Below are 18,384 nucleotides of genomic sequence, written 5' to 3' on the forward strand. Positions count from 1 at the left end.
TGTCAGAAACTAATCTTAATAGACTTAGGGAGAGACTAGGATCCGTTAATTGGTCAATTGTTAATAACCAAAGTGATGCAAATTTAGCTTTTGAACACTTTTCACAAATATTATCATCCGCATTCAATTCCATTATACCCGTTAAGCCATTTACTCGTTTAAACCGTAAAAAGGTTCCAAAGAAACCATGGATTACGAAATCTCTCCTGAGGTCTATTAACCGTAAAAATGCTCTTTTCTACAAATACCGAAGTGATCCTAACAGTCGAACTCGGTCTCAGTATGTGCATTATCGCAACGTTCTTACATCATCCATACGTTTAGCCAAATGAATGCATTTTTCAAAGCAATTTATCAAGCATAAAAATGACATCAAGAGTACGTGGAAGGTGATAAATGAAGCGCTGAACACTAAAAATAACATCGAACCACCTAGGCATATTATTAATAATGATAAGTACATTGAAGATGAAGCTGATGTGGCAGAAGTATTCAATGAATACTTTGTAAGCACAGGACCTAATCTTGCCAGCAGTATTCCGCATTCAAATACTGATTTTTATTACTTTCTAAAAGACCAGAATCAGCAGTCTCTTTTTTTTGAACCTGTCATTGAAGAAGAAATCAAAGATATCGTGCAAAACTTGAACACTAAGAAAAGCTCTGGATGTGATGGAATCACCAATTTTCTCCTTAAAAACATCATTAATGAAATAGTTATACCATTAACACACATTTTTAATTTATCGTTATCTACTGGCATAGTTCCACAAAAAATGAAAATAGCTAAAGTAGTACCAATTTTTAAAAAAGGACAAAAAGAATCTGTGACAAATTATCGCCCTATATCTTTGTTAACTTCATTTTCAAAACTTCTTGAAAGGTTGGTATATACGCGCACACACAAATTTCTCGAAAAGTGTGAAGTTTTTTGTAACTCCCAGTTTGGTTTTAGGAAAAACCACAGTACGACCCATGCCTTACTCACTTTTATCCATAAAGTTGCTCATGCTATAGATGATGTCTCCCACACTATTGGAGTTTTTCTTGATTTTTCGAAGGCCTTCGACACAATTGACCACGATATTTTGATTTACAAGCTACGATATTATGGTATACGTGGGAAGGCTTTGGACTGGTTTCGAGATTATTTATCAAACAGAAAACAATTTGTGAGTATAAATGGCCGTGATTCTCAGTTAAAGTTAATTTCATGTGGTGTTCCACAGGGCTCCTTACTAGGCCCACTATTGTTCATTTTGTACATTAACGATCTTCCTAGTTCCTCGCCAATTCTTTTTTTTTTTACACACAGAGATCCTTATACTCTTGTTAACACAGTGAATAAAGAACTTAAATCTGTGCAATCTTGGATATACGCCAACAAATTGTCACTTAATATTGATAAAACTCATTGTATGCTTTTTAGCAATAGTCTTAAAACCCTTCCTTTTCATACTAAGTTTAATGAAACTGAATTAAATCAAGTCAGTAGTATAAAATTTTCAGGGCTTTTTATTGATAGTGATTTATCTTGGAAATCCCACGTTAGTTATTTAAGTAATATTCTTTCTAAAAATACGGGTGTTCTTAATAAACTTAAGAGTGTTTTTCCAAGTCAAATTCTGCTTAATCTTTATTCTACTTTGATTACTCCGTACCTTAATTATGGTATTCTTGTGTGGGGGAATGCAACTAGAAATCTTCTTGATATACTGTTCCGTATTCAAAAACGTGCCATCAGAAATATCAACCATGTCGGATATTTGTCCCACACGAATGATTTATTTTTGAAAAATAAGATACTGAAAATATCAGATCTGTTCAGTTACAACGTCGGCATATTTATGTACAAATTTTCTGCCAACGAGTTACCGGATGTTTTTACTAGCATGTTCAGAAAAAACTATTTGATTCGTAATTATCCTACCCGCCAAAGTGACGCATTTCACCTTCCACGTACTCGAACAATTTTCGCTAAAAAAACGATAATGTATACGGGCCCTAGATACTGGAATGACCTCTCCCCCGAAATAACAAGCTGCTCGTCTTTATATTCCTTTAAACGTAAATTAAAAGAGTTTTTATTGAGTGCATATTTTGCAGACACTGAACAGTCGTAATGTCTTATGTAATACTGTGGTATGTTATTGTCCAATCAAACATTTTGTCAACACGTTACAGATTCCATTTAGGGTCTTGCCATCGGGCTCTCTAAATTCATCATTAGCAATTCCACACTCTACTTCGTTTCCCTCTCTTCCTCTTTCCCTCTGCCCCTCTCTAACCTTCTATGCAGAGCTTGACGGCAGGCACCAAATGGCTTAATAGTTGTACATGTTACTTTTTGTGTCTTACTGATCATATCCTGGTGAAAGTTTTAATGCAACAATAGTTTATAGTATATACACCAAAGTAGGCTGTATAATAATGATGGCTCGGTCACAGTAAGTTCATATTAATGTATAGTTTGTTTGTTTTTCTTCTACTTCTTTTTCTTCTTCTTTTTTATTACATAAAATTTGGCAACCTTACATCATCATTCTGGTCTTCTATCCGTTCTCCGTTTCTTTTTCACAAACACTGATTACTCGGGGCTTACAGCCAAACAAGCTAGCTTTCATGTAGGTCCCGTCATACTTCTCTTTGATCAACCCCATTTCGATTTCGATTTTGACCAGTTATCATTACATGTAATTACTGTGTTATCACCATGTATATTGTTTGTTTTCTGCACATTGTTCACAAGGTAAAAGAACTTGTCTGGTTTCTGTTGTAATGTTCATAAATGAGAAGTATGAAAATAAAATGAATTGAATTGAAATGAATTGAATATACAAAAACAAAGTAAAACAAAGTTATCCTAATAAAAGGTGGATCCCATCTTTTATTAGGATTGCTTTGTTTTTGGACATCTCGGCCATTTCAAAACCAATTTTCATCGAATAAACTTTGAGTTCCTCTGAGAATTGTATGCTTTTTCATATTTCATAAAGTTCCTCATTATCTTACAATAAAAAAGTTGGAAACATGAAGCCCCCATCTCAACCAAAACTATATCATCCCTTTAAGTTGTAGAGTGTGTCTGGCAATGCCTGTTAGATTTTGTCCCATTTTATCCCTCTCTTTTAGACTATTCTCTTTGAAGATTGTCAGGTTAAAATGAAGGAATTCTGCTGCCAAAAGATGACAGACAGAACTTATTTCTCTTTATGTCAGGTAGCCATGGTTTGGGATATTGTTAATAACAAAATATGGGCCGTGACGCGAGAAAAGGGCCCTTAGCGCTGCTGCACGCAAACGCCAGAAAACGACGTGGAAGTTTGACAAAGCAATACGCGCAAACTAGATCAACTAGCTAAATGCGCACACATGCGTATAGACGCATCAAAAATTGACAGGATTTGGACAAAACATGCTTTTTTGAATGTCGTAAAGGGGTCATTTAGGATTGGAATTTCAGAAAAAGGTTTGCATATCTAAATACGTGAGAGCTCCTTCTACAATGTGGAGGTGAAAACTCATTTTTGGTAAGTAATGCCCTAAGGGCCCTTTTCTCGCGTCATGGCCCATATTATGTCAAGTCCATGCATGAGCAAACATATCTACATGGGCTTTTTTACACAGACACACATGTGTACACACATGCACACATAAATACATACATGCATACACACATACAAACACACATACATACATGTACATTCATACATAAATTATGCAAACATACACACACATTACACACAGACATACACACACACACACACACATGCACATACATACGAACATATATACACACATACATCCTTCACATGACTTCACAAATGGGACACCTAGCTGTAAAAACACTGTAAAACAGTCTTCTTATCCATTACAGCATGAAAGAAACATATAGTTCGTTTTAACAACCACAAGGACTTTCTCTTCAGAAGACAATTAATTACAGAAAGCAAATTTTTCTGTGTCCTCAAGCTTCTTGCTCAAACTACACAAGCCCCCACTTACACATGTATACACATGCAGACAATATATACATAATAGGCAAGTGTAAAAAGACAATTGAGTATCTTGGATACTTACATTCGCTGAGCGGATCTAACGTGTGCAGCATGAGCTGGAGTGCCCCATGGCGAAACACGCTGGCGTTGTTACGGAAATGGGGCAGGCTCACTCTCCTGTCATTCTGTTGGGAAAACAGAATAAAACAAGAGATGGAAATATAAAATTTTTACCTCAGTTTTACAGGAAAAAGAAAAAAAAAAAAGAGGAAACATATTATTGGCCCTGTCCAGTTATCTAAGATATGCACTCTTATGCAGATGTTGCAAGTTGATATCATATAGTGATTTCTGCAGAAATCTCACCTGTCTCCCCCCTCCCACATTCCAACCCCCACCCCCATCCCCCCCCCACCCCTTATCTCTCTCACTGACGATGACTTCAATGGGCAATTTTGTGATTAGAAAGACAAAAGATGAAATGAAGCCAGATAAGTGGGGGAGAATTAAAGGCACCTCCACCTTTTAATCTACAGCACAGCTTGCTCTAACAACAGTATGCAGAGACATGTCTAGCCCCAATGTTTGAACATATATACATACATACATATATACATACATTATATATATGTAGGCCTACATATATGCAGACTGCTATCCATGACAAGCATTAGCTACAAAGTCTGAAGTAAATTAAAAGCCCTACAGCATAGGGATATTCCCTTCAATATTCCCCTGCACTGTTTATTCTAACCATCCTGGGTGACAAAGCCACTACTGCCACTCGACAAAATCTCATTTCTATACAAATTTCACATATCAAATGCAAAGCACATCACACCATGCCAGAGTACTCATGCACTTATCAGATTGCCTTTCTTGGTGTTCAAAGTGTTCACCAACATTGCTGTGTCCTCTCACATCACATTTGCGTCAATATTTTTTTCCTACCTACCCTAATTTTTTAGCGACCTGTAAGCAAATACAGCAGCTCTTGCTTTTTTAAGCCTAACTAACAAGCAAACAAACACCTGCACACAGTAACATTGAGTCTAGTAAAGATGTGACTTCATCAGTATTCACGGACATATCTCTGGAATATATCACTGTTGAATTACTTGCGATCCTCTGTTTTTCTTAATTGGATTTGAAAGTGAAACCAGATTTGCATTAGATCTATAAAGAGGGGCACAAATCCTCATTACAAAGTGTCTATTTTCAGCTACTTTATAATTTCGACGAGTTTGATCTTTGTTCATTTTAGGAATGGACGAATGTACTGAAAATAACAGATCTATGACTAACAAGTGAAAATGTATGCACACAGGAGATCGAGGCTCACTCTGTAATGCATCCAAACAGTCATCACATATTGCATTCCTAGAAATATACTTTCATCAAGCAAGTCTGCCTACAAAACAACTTGCCCCTAAAATTTGTCCAAACTGAGTGAAGTGGACTGAAAAAAAAAAAACAAACAAAAACAACACCGAAAAGAAAAAAACAACCAACAACTTTGCTATAAATCACTGTGTGAGGCCAAGCCTGAACTGAGCGAATCAAAACCTTGCTATAATCTGCAATCAAAGAATTTTCTTCTCATTAACTTCTCATCGGAAAGAGAGCAAGAGAGAGCGAGGGTGAAGGAGAAATGGCATAATGGCCTATCCCAAATTACTTGGGTGCCTTGCAGCAGCTGAGATTGAGGTCAGAATCATGTGGGGTACATGTGAGGGTAGAACTTTTACAATGCCTGACAGACACGCAGTTTCCATGAGGTCAAAATTACTCGGGTAATCCCTTTTCAGAGCAGGGATTAAGGTTCAGTTAAAGTTTTACAGGTATACAGATCAGCAGGATATTTCATCATTGGGTTGACAAATTGGGCATACCCATATTTGGCAAATTGCATAGAAATGCTTGTTTGTTTCTTTCCAGGTCAATAGCAGACAGACTAATAAACAAACAAGCATTCCATGCTTACATCCAGACTTGCTTTTAGGCCTACTCATAAGGACTGATGTGATCAACATCTAACTTCTAATATACAATACAGTCTTCATTTCACTGTGATTGCCAAATCTATTTGGCTGAGGGAAAATCGATCATGAAAACCAAAACAGAATTGGGGGATTCAAGAAAGGTATTTTTTCAATTCTTTTCCACATCATAATCTACACTGTTCCCTGTGTGATCGAATCAGTGATTGTATATTGAATGAAAACTATAAAGTAGGAAAGGCCTTTATACGACAAACATAGTAAAATCAGACTTTGCTCGATGAATTTGACAGACGTGCTTCCAATACGGGGAATGCAACAGCAAAGCATATTAAACAGCTGACGTCATAAGCCACTTCAGAGCTCATGGGCACTTTCAATTAGTATGAATGACCTCTCTGTTTTTTCTCAGTCAGTTGGGGGCACTTCACTCATTTTCAGAGTGACGTAATGCATAAGCTTTACGTATCAATACTTCATGGGATTCATCAATCCTGTTCAAGCAAAGAATGAACTTGCATAGACCAGATGACCAGAATGATCTGTCAATTTACACTTTGGAAGGCATCAATTTCATGATTTTGCATTGAAAGTATGAATAATTTCTTTCCATTGATACTGCAAGATACCACTTTTGCTGTCGGGTGGCTGTGCTGGCAAGTAGCATTTATAAGGATTACACAAATAATCATGACATCACAGATGCTTATCTCAGTGAATTTAAAAACCAACGTGCCTGTTGGTACAAATGACCTTTTTTCTGCTCATGTGCAAAGTGGATCTCCGAACTGGCTTGATATTTACTTGGGTTCAGAAATCTTTCAAGTAGTTACTCCATTCTTGTTTTATATGGATGAATATTATATATCATAAAAACTGAAGACATGAACATAATCATAATACACATACATATACTTCTATAAATATAATTTCTTTTTACCATTTCAGCTGCTGATGACTTTGTGTTATACAAGTATGATTAACTGTATTTCCTTACAAGTTCATTTATTTCATATCTACATACACCAAGCTCATAGTTAGGTGAGCTATCCCAAATCAATACACATGTACCTCTGTGACATTTACATACAATCCTTTACACTGGTGCGCCAAATATGTAGCAGGCACAGATTATATAACTGGGGCACGTTACAAGTACCCCCTTTTGAGGTTCATCCTAGGTGACTAGCATTAATCCGTGAGTGGAACCAGCCGGGTAGGTTAATGCCATGCCAAGTTTCCTTCTCTTTGCGTTTGTTACAGATACAATTTTGTTACAGAGGCTCTAAAGTATGATATGGAAGTTTCATACATGTACATGTCTCTCCTCTCTCTCTCTCTCTCTCTCTCTCTAACAATGCATTTCTTTTATACTGGAATACCTTCTCTCTACACTCTTTCTGTTACATTCCTCTTCTATTATATACATGTATATGTACCTAATTGAGTGTGGTTACACAATTAATTATTTACATCATGTATTCAACTGTAAGTCTTGTTTATAGCACTCATCATGACATGATTGATGTATTTAAATGATTTTTAACTTTTTGTTCTATTGGCAATTATGATGAATCAAATTTGATATCATGAACATCTCTGATATGTGTTATGGAGTGACTGGGTAATAGAAAAGAATTTTACTTTTGTGAGCCCTGACCCACGTGTCACTCCCTTTAATACATTTTATACATGTACCCCTGTATGCATGTTATATTGCAATTGTATGGCCAAATAAATGATAATTGATAACATTATCATTCAACACATGTTAAAGAATATTGCAATTCCTATTGTGTGTATGAACAGCAAATTCTATCATTTACACTGTGCACCTTCCTCTCTTTAAGGCATATTTCTATATGACTCTGCTATAGAGGACACAATAATACTACATCAATATGAATTATGGTAACTGTTTCATAAGATCATTACAAAAAAGAAAAAAAAAAGAAATTGAGAGTGGTTATTTGAAGCAGGGCATAAAAAACTTCTAAAAAGTCGTTAAATATATCTTCATGCTTGAGATTGTCAATGCCTTTTTTTTTACATGCCCAGCATGTTCCCCGATTGAATTGGACTTCAGAGGAAACGGTCAATGCAGCTAACATGTAATAAGCTGCAGAGTCCAATGTTGCAGTGAAATCCTTTTGTGCAATTCCTGTTCGATGTGTTCATATAACCACTTCCTCTGTCCTAGAAAATGTGTGATGATGACAAAATGTCCTTGATGAAATATCCTGGCATTCACAATGAGAAAATTGAGTCTTTTTCTGTCTCTTTTTTTCCCTTTTTTTTTTGTCCCTTAATAGGAATTTACATTGCATTTCATTTTGTTGAATAATTGCGTTGTAGTGCTAGAAAATTTGACATTTATTGTGCTGGAAATTATGCTTTGTGAATGAAAGATGTATGGATGCTGCGAGATTTTCTTCAATTTTGTGAAATGGAACTAGTACAGACAGGTTGATTCAATCTAATCCACTAATGGTCTTGTATTAAGTCCTCTTGCACACTTTTAATCAGGTGATTCAATTTGACATGGATTGTGATCTACTTTGGACTGCATTTTGTACGGTCAGATCTCATATACTATATTCTTGGCACCCTATTAATAGTCCTTGAAATATTGTACTTGCACACATTCAAACAATAAATTCGTCCCACTTTTCACGAAGTGACGGAAGCCGCATGGTTTCCGTGCGGCTTTCCGTCACTTCGTGAAAAGTGGGACGAATTGTCATATAATTAGTCTCCGCTTCATAGTCATATTATACATTGAATTGTCCTGCACTTTGAGAATTGATTTCAAATATATAGGGAAAAAAAGAGCACAAATTGAACACAAACATCAACCAAACTAAGCTGATTTTCTTTAAAAATTAACTTTGTCATTTTCATTAACTTAAAGTAAAACTATTTGAAGGGACAATTTCAAATGCAAGTCCTATTTAATACTTCATTTCCATTTCTGTAGGTAATAGATTGTAGTGCATAATGAATATCCATGGAGGGATGGGGATGCTGGATACATTTCCTCCAACCAACCATAAAATCAACCAAGTTGATTTTGCAGCATTTTACCACTACCATTTTTAAAACCTAATATCTGCTCTTATAATAGTCATTTAGTTATCATATCATAATATATCTCTCTCTTGTTTGTTTGTTTGTCTGTCTGTCTGTCTGTTTGTCTGTGGCTGTCTATCTATCTTTTTGATATATTTATTTAATCTGTCTACCTATCTATCTATCTATTTATCTGTTTAACGAATAAGACAATTCACAAATCTGATGGCACAAGAAAATTTCACAAGTACGATAACTATTAAGATTGTGTGAATTCCAAGAGCACTGTCGTGAATGGAGTACGAACACAATTAACATATGCAGCTCATAAATGCAATTCTACAGTTGTACAAGCCATATTTAAAGGGATCATATAGTTTTGGTAGTGACCTAACTTCAGGTTTCTAGCATTTTTGGTGAGATAATGAGAAACCTCTTATGAAATATGAAAGAGCCTGTAATTCCAAGAGGAATTCAAAGTTTACTTGATGAAAATTGGTTCTGAAATGGCCAAGATACCAAAAACAGAGCAATTTGAATAAAATGTGGGACCAACATTTTATTATGATGGCTTTATTTTACTTTGTTTTGGGGTGTCTCCGCCATTCCAAAACCGATTTTCATCAAATAAACTTTGAATTCCTCTTAGAATGGTATGCTCTGTACTATTTCATAAGCAGTTTCTTGGTATCTCACAAAGAGTTAAAAGCCCAATTCTCATCTCAACCTTTAAAGCCTCCCTATGTGCATTCCAACTTTCATCATCTTATTATCATCTATCTTATTGTGTAATTTGCACTGATTTGCATGGTATCAATATTTGCATGGTATCAATATTTGGTGTCATTTTTGTTGTTTTTCTCGTCATATGTTCATATGCTCCTATTTTTAATGCTGGAATTAAATTGTCCATCACCTCATTATTCAATTTAATACATGAGAAGGACTCTTTTCATCGGCAGGAATTCGGGGGGGGGGGGGGGGGGGTATCTAGAAGTTGCCAGTGTTTACAGAATCCAGGATGCTAACATCAGGCAGTTAATCAGTGCTGTGTAGAGAGCATGTCGCCTCCTTGCTACCATGAGACTGTTACACCATAATTAAACAGCAGCTGGAGCCAGGGAGCATGCTCCACATTTATTTTACACACTCTTAAAAACTGCAATAACACAGCAGCATGATGAATCTCAGTGGAAAGCAGAGTTATGTGAGCACTCATGCTAGAGTCACACACGGCCGGATTTCGTACCGGGTCCGTAAGGAATTAAAACTGTATCAACCCGGTTCAAGCCGTAGAGACCCGCACTGACCCGCATCGTAACCCGTGTCAATTCCTGATGGATTCCGCGGGCTATGATATGGCGGTGAAAACTTTTTGGTCATGTTCAAAATTTTCTCACTGACTTCAATTCTGTATTGATATCCGAATTGACTCGGTTCGAACCGCATTGACTCGCATCGACCCGCTGCAACCCGCAGCGTAAAACCGTATGGACCCTTGCCGTATACCGCATTGCCTTCATGCAACAGATGATGACAAGGTTTACATCCAGGTTGGTACGGGTCGAAGCGGGTTGACATGGGTTGATAGGGGTCAAGAAGGATTCAGTTAAGGATTTTCAAGCGGATTATTATACGGTTCGATACGCGTCTCTACAGCTCGAACCGGGACGATACGGTTTTAATTCCTTATGGACCTGGTTCGAAATACGGCGGTGTGTGACTGCAGCATAAATTGCCCTCCATTCCGGGACTAATCCGGCTCATTTTCACCCGGATCAAATCCGTTTTGTGACCCGACCATGTGTGACTCTAGCATTAGATTGATCTCACATTCTTTTTCGTTCTTCCTGTCCTTTTTTTTTTCGAACAAATTAATCAGTTCATGCAAAGACACTTGAGGGAGATCTTAAATTGCATCTACAGTGTATGTTTCATTTACACTATGATATCATGATTAAGAACTGAAGTCCTACCACTTCTCACAGGGTAATGTTTATTACGCCTGATCTAAGTTCTTCAGCTAGAAAAGCACTCGGAAAGCGCAGACCTCCGCCAAGACAGCAACTCATTTCCACCCATACACACCTGCAATTTCTCAATATATAACCCTTTTGTTTACGTCATCAGCTTCCAGCTGTGCGGCGCCTTACCAGAGCAAAGCACGCGCTTTGATGTGCATATATGTAAACCTCCAGTACGCGCTGCTTGAACTCCCAAGTTCATTGACCCCATATGCCAAAGGATTAAAAATCCTTCAAAAATCCATGAAAATTCCTGGATCACTACCAAAATTCAATTATCTCTTCCTTGTGTCATTATCAACTTTTAATGCCAGTTTAATTCAAATCCGTTCACAACTTTTTGAATTATTTTACAAATAGACAAATCAACGCTGATGATCATTTAACCTCCTTCATTGATAGAGATAAAAATTACACCAGATACAAAATCGTAATTTCCCCGGATATCAATTCTTTTTCATTTACTTCTACTCAAATGATTAAGGTTACAGTTATTATTGCTGCTCTTTTGTGCTTAGCAAGGTGTGGCATGCTGCCCACATGATTCATCCACACCATAACAGCTTTCAAGTCCTGAAGGGAAGAAAATTGCCACTTTTGACAGCTCCTTCATCTTGTTATGAAACGGAATTGTCAAGACGACCAAAGAGCTATCACGTCAGTTGAGATGAAATCGCTCCGTGTGAAGTAAATTCAAACACGAAATCCACAATCGTGACTATCAAAACCGGCTTCCTGGTGTTTGGCTGCTGTATCTTACGGCTGGTTGCCTGGCAACCGCTGCTCCATGAAAGTTTCACCTTGCTCGAGCCCTTCCCCTCACCCGGACTAATTGTTGATCTAGGTTGAAATGATAACTTCATCAGATGTTTGTGCAAATCATGGCTGACTTTTGTTGGAGATGTCAGTCCGGGAGAGAGAGAAAGAGCGATCCTTTGTAATAAGCTTAATTCTGCCTGATGCGGTCCCAATGTTGTTGCCATAGCAACTGGTAACAATGCCTGCATCTCCCTCTTCTCAGCAAGGGAAGGAGTCAATATCGTGATAGGGATGACTGTCTGAAGAGTTTGTGTTTGCGGCTATCAGTCTCGTTCTTCACCTCTTAATTTTCATTTCTAAATCCAGCTTCCCAGCAACATCTCTAAAATCATCTCTTTTAAAAAAATTCCTATTCAGTTTCAGTCAACCATGATTAACCCCCTCCCATGAATCCAAATCTATGACTTATCTTCCTCGCCAGCGACAAATTTTCTTAGTCCTTTGTCTGACTGCAATCCAATTTCGATTTGAACGAGAGCAATTTCTGTCGTGATCTTACATGCAGGGAATAAACCTTGTCTTGTGGAGTAGCCATCGCTGAATTTGACACCAACAGACATTTCCAAATTAGCCTTACCCATTCATCTATCTTGTCTTCTGTTGTTGTTGTTTTTTCTCCCAGCTTGCTTAAAAAAGATGCCTACAATCATCACCTTCAGTGGTATGGGTTGTTTTTCTTTTACTCATGACACACAATAACAAATATCACATCATCCTGTTTCCTTTTTCTCTTCAGTGATACTAAACACTAGAAAGTAATTGTCTCCATTCATTTTTAACATCGCATGTCACCCATTTTAATGATAAACGTATGAACAAACATTATCATTTTTAAATAATCATATAATTCACAGTCACAATACAGTGCTTTGTGCAGGTGATTTTACATACAACATTTCTTGAGAGCCGTTTAGCTGGGAGAGACATGGTAGAGTTGTGATGCAGGTGAAAAGTTATGATGTTCCACATTGATCTGTTTCCCTCTTTTGAGATCTTCCTTGCTTTTCAGTTTTGTCCATATCAAATTACAACATAAGCTTTTTTTTTTCATTCTAAGGCTTGCCAGTAGCACTAAACTGTTCATGACTTCTCTCTGCAAGTTCTATGCTTGTCCTGTATTTTTTCTGAAGGTGGGAGGGAGTGTTTATCACACACTTCTAAGAATTCTACCCTGCTGTTTAATGCTGCACCTTTCATAACATCATGGCGCTTCCATCCATAAAGCTATCGATCCCGCAGGATGTTTGTTATTTTATCTGTCTTTCACAAGCGCACTCAAGCTCACGGAGCAAGTGTTCTCATTATGGTTTTGTGGACAGACAATTCTTTGAGAAATGCAGTACCTTAACTCTTTACGTGCAACTGTGTATAAACCCCCTGTTTGCCACATTATTCTGAGACAGCACTGTAGTCATATTTTGGGGAAAACACTGTTTTTCAAATCTGTGTGACTTTGACTGATTTTTGTTACCCCGATCATGTAATGAGCAAAGTTGGAGAGAAACTAACAAGCTTTGCTTTGATGAAAATTGTATGACAAACCGGAGATTTTTGTTTTTTTCAAATGACCAGTAGCTACATTATTGTAGAGGCATGGCTTTTCCACACAAAACAGTGACAGAAACTTTGAATAATCTCACAAATCCAGTGGGGAAAACCCCTTTATAGTCAATCACCACATAAAATGCATGCTACATGTGACAGGAATGGAATCACGAGAAGCACTTTCATTGTACTGCGGCATTTGGCGATTTTTCAATTGGTTTGGATGGGTTTGTGCATCTGAGCAGAATATGCAAACTTGGCACGCCGTCGACTGAGTCGGGCGTGCAAATGTGGCACAAAAAGAGTTTAAGACAGCAGAATCCCACCTCCAAACTTCAACTGTCTGCATAGGTGCTAACCTACAAGACTAAATGTAAAGAGTTGACGAACACATAATTAGATGCATTTTGGAATCAGACATCTAACCCACTATCTCTGACGTAGTCTTACTAATTCTGATTGTCAAATGGTCCTGGGGTATCAGATATGAATCCTTGAATCAAGTGAATCACATTAGAACAATTACTGTTAGAACAATTACATAGACAGTATGATTTACAATTTTCCTTTTGATAATTCATCTCAGTTGAATTTTAAATTCAATTATGTTCAATTAAATTGACATCTATTTAATACACAATATGATCCCAGTGATTACAAAATGACCAGGTCAACCCTCATGCTTTCTCTGGGTTCGTATGAAATTTGAGCATATGACATTAAAGTATTTCTTTTTCAGTTATTTTCATAACACCCCCCCCCCAAAAAAAAAAAAAAAATCTACATGGATTTTAGGACTTGTGTACAAATGGATGGACAGTCAATTTACCATAAAAATCATCATCTCTCTGGCATGACTTCATAATGGCAGCATGAAATTGTTATTTAAGCATCAAATCAGAAAGCAGAAGAAAGTCAAGAAGCCTATTTCTTTAGCACCGCGCCCTTCATGATGACTTCAGGGTCACTATCTCCTAATTCTATTTTTAGCCCATTATGAAAGGAAGTCCAAGGCACTAGAACAGGTCAATGCAAGACTTCCATATTACACTAAGTGAGCCTTTTATTTTGATTAGAGGTACATTATCATTACAGATGAGTTGCTTCATTCGTGTGGAGAATTCTCCAGTGTCAAACTGATGCTTTTGCCCAATCTGTTCCCACCAAAGTGATACTCAAATATTTTAGTAAGTCATGAAATTTTCACCCGGTAGTGATGTGACTTTCAATGTGCTCTAACTCGATGCTTTCAGCTATCACAGTTTAAGAGCTTTTCTAATCGGCTTAAATTTTGCATGCAAATGGGTGTGGTGTGATTGGCTGACCTGGATTTTAATGGCTCATCCAGAGAGCCTCTGGTAGAATTACTCTCTCCACTTCAACCAGAACTTCCCTTTCCACTAAAACCACAAATAAACAATCTTCAATAAAGTCCTACCTAAAATTTCCCTATAACATATGATAATTCTTCTGAGCCACTCATTTTTTTTTAATGACCACAATCATATTTTCTATTGAAAAGTGTCAAAGAAAGTTGTATAACTTTTTGAACTACAGTAAAAGTAGAAATTTTTGCAGTGTTGACATTTTCGCGCAACCTGAAACTAGCGCAAAAATAAAAGCATGCAAATATTTTTGCTTGCCATATGTTCCAGTCGTTGATGTCTTCATTCCGCGGAATTAAAAACATGTGAAACTCTTCTTACCCCGCTGAGCGCAAAAAAAAATTAGTCGCACGAAAACATCCACTTTTACAGTATACTTAAAGCACCCTTAATTCACATTGATGATGACACTTTGCTGCCTGCATTGCAGTCATTTCCTCAACATCACTTTGTAACATGCTACCCAGAATTCCACATTCTTTGTCTGTGTGTGTACTTACATAGAGATCAGTGATAAAGCTGTACACAAATCATCACGGAGATTCTCAAATATATGCAAGCCAGGCCAGCCTCCCCCCTCCATGGTATTTACACGCTATCTGGTCTTTAAAGTTAGTGCCTTTCTCAGAGAGTGGCAGCACTCTGTATGCATCCTGTGATAATTGCCAATCAGTTTTATCCAGGTACATGCATTTCAATATCTTCCATACAATCTAGGCACACTGTTAGCGGTTCATCTTCTCCCTAAAGTTCCTCGCAAGTTTTGATACACAATAAACTGAACAAGATGAGGAATGAGTGTACCCAGAGCAAGATTTTTGATCTCGTACCTTTGCTAGTCTGCATGTTCAGTATTCTCAAAACTCAATATAGGTTACAAAACTTTCTTGTAGCTCCTAAATGCAAGAAAATAAAATTTCCCCATCACCAATACTTCAAGATCATATCTAGATGGATGCAAATATATATATATGCATCAATAACGGAGCAGTGGCACACTCATCCATCATGACATGGGGGAATTGCGTTTCCAATGGCAATATAAAAGGAGGCCCCTCTCTTTCTTTCTCCGAGTTATATGGGTATGGGATGATAAATGAGTCCAGAGTCGTAGCATTCTATCATTCATTGTTCCATCTTTTTAATTAAGCAACACTTTTAATAATGATTGCCATTCTGTTATCATTGAACAATGAACAAGATGTGAAAGATTCTATGGATCTAAGGATATGTATGTGACAAAACAAGGGGTATTGAATGCATTTAAAATCATGTTTTATGAGCCTGCAGTTGTGATTTATTTGAAGAAATTCATATAAAGCAAAATTCATACAAAACAAATCTTTCTGTAGCCTACACCCAAACCATCCAGGTAATTAACAATTATTACTTTTGAAGTTCATTCCATTTGAATTTCATTATCTTTCTTCTGCATTTATTGCAATGTGATTTCATCCACAATTTGCAGCAAAAGCAAGAGGAACTTTAAATGTGTAGCCAGTGGCTCCAAAGCAAGGAGTTACCATCAGTGCTATTTTTGTACTGATATCAATGTTTTGGTTGTCTCTGTTGTTATTCTTCAGTACAAAATAATTTTGATAACAATTCTATGATAAGTTCTGTAGGTAATATCTAGGTCTCCCTTTCTCCAAAATCCATTTTTCTTTACATAATCATATTGGCCTGCACATGATTTTTTTTGTGTGTGTCTTATTGAAAAAAAAAATAAAAACAGTAATAGACATGGAACCTATCAAAATATCAAAATTGAACAAAACTTGGCATAAAAACAATACAAAACTGATTGTGTGTATAAGGCATGTGTGGCCACACAAGAGTACCGAGAGATATACTTATAGTTCATTTCCCTAAACAATGATATGCGCATTTTTCACATGATCCTCTCAAATAAACCAGGGTATCCTCCCCTACCCAAATCTCAATGCTAAATGGAAGATGAACACACACAATAAGGGGCTACAACAAGTGAGGATTGTCCAATTCCTTCATTCAATCAGTATTATAATGTTCATATATGGGTAATACCATTAGGAGCAGGATTAACAACGATGCACCCATTTGCACAAATGTGCACACTAAAGGTTTGACAAAACTTGCTTCAAAACTTATGCACCAACACAAGTATAACAAGACCTGCAGTTTTCCCTTTGCAACAGGAGCCCCCATAATGGTGCCTAGCACGAATCACTTCAAATTACACCATGACATTTGAGAAATATCATTCCTGCAGGCTGCAGAACAGTTTCTGGATACAGTAACCACCTTTAAAAAAACAAAAGCAAATTTGAAAATCACGTAAACACATCAGCTTGGAAGCAGCAGACATGGTGTATATCAGCTTACCACATATTATGCGCATGTACTGAATGGTAGAACCATGAAAACAAAATGTCACTGGGATGCTGAGGTCTTGTATGTGTTACATCGCAGAATTGGTTTTTACAACGAAGGAAATAAAACAAATAAAGAAACAAAAACAAAACGAAGAGAGACTGTGCTGCTACAATATTTAGATCCTCAAAAGGCTCCTGAATGCTAAGATTTGACTTTCAGAAAATATATAGACTAGATGGGGAAACAAAAACAAAAAATAAATAAAAACCAGCATGAAGCATGAAAACAGAATATTGCTGCAGTGTAATTTCAAGAGTGTCTAGCCATTTACGAGCCATACCTAGCTAGATTTTAAAGCACAAACAAACACAGGCATGCACACTCAATTTCACTTCACAGATGCTGGTTCCGGTAGAAACATTAGGTATCCAGGCAACAGCATCCGCTCTGTATCCTGTCAATATAACCCAGACAAAGGCATCAGCATTGTCTGGTCCTATAATAATTGTGATACTAGGTTCACTGCGCTCCTCTACTACTATATTGTCAATAACTGTAGACCCACATAATACATTGTAAATATTAAAAAAAAAACATAATTTGCTGATGTGCTGAATAATAGAGATAACAATTTATTTTCACTGGCACATACAGTATCTGCAAAGTCATTCATACAGTGGAAAGACATTGCTACTGACCTCAGAGAATGTGCCTAATGGGGAGGAGAAGTATTTCAAGCCTGAAGAATCCAATGGGTTGTTTTAAACAAATATATATAAAAGGACAACAACAACAAAAAACTTTTCTTCAACGAGTCTATATATGTTTATGCACACAAAATGATAAATACATGTATTTACAGCTTAATCTGAACAACACGGTCATGACAATTTGCTGTCCTCCTACTAAAAATTTGTTCCCAAAATTTACAATAGAGTCTGAAGTGACAGTCCATTTCTCTACAGAGACAAGTCTACACATTAAAGTTGTATTTCAGCGCCACTATATGAATACTAGCATCGTTTCCACTTAATACTTCAAACTGCCAAAAAGCCATTAAGAATCTGATTATTGTACAAAAACACATCACAGGCATATTTTCATCTTGTTCTCCTGCAGCTCAACATGATGGTCTGTTTATTTTGCCATCCCTTTCGAGAAAACGGGGGGCATTTGCCCTCACGATATC

General features: G+C 36.9%; 1 protein-coding gene across 1 annotated transcript in view; it reads right to left on the reverse strand.

Annotated features, from left to right (window-relative positions):
- The window catches only part of LOC139722155 (sodium/potassium/calcium exchanger 2-like), a 104,693-nt gene that overhangs the window by 45,890 nt on the left and 40,419 nt on the right, over positions 1-18,384 (reverse strand). The window contains exon 2 of the mRNA XM_071633464.1: positions 4,081-4,183. Coding sequence (XP_071489565.1) covers positions 4,081-4,183 — 103 coding nt within the window. The remainder of the gene's footprint in view (positions 1-4,080; positions 4,184-18,384) is intronic.

Source organism: Diadema antillarum, unplaced genomic scaffold, assembly GCF_040938485.1.
Source record: "Diadema antillarum isolate AM-2024a unplaced genomic scaffold, OU_Dant_1.0 scf00000159, whole genome shotgun sequence".
Lineage (NCBI taxonomy): Eukaryota > Metazoa > Echinodermata > Echinoidea > Diadematoida > Diadematidae > Diadema > Diadema antillarum.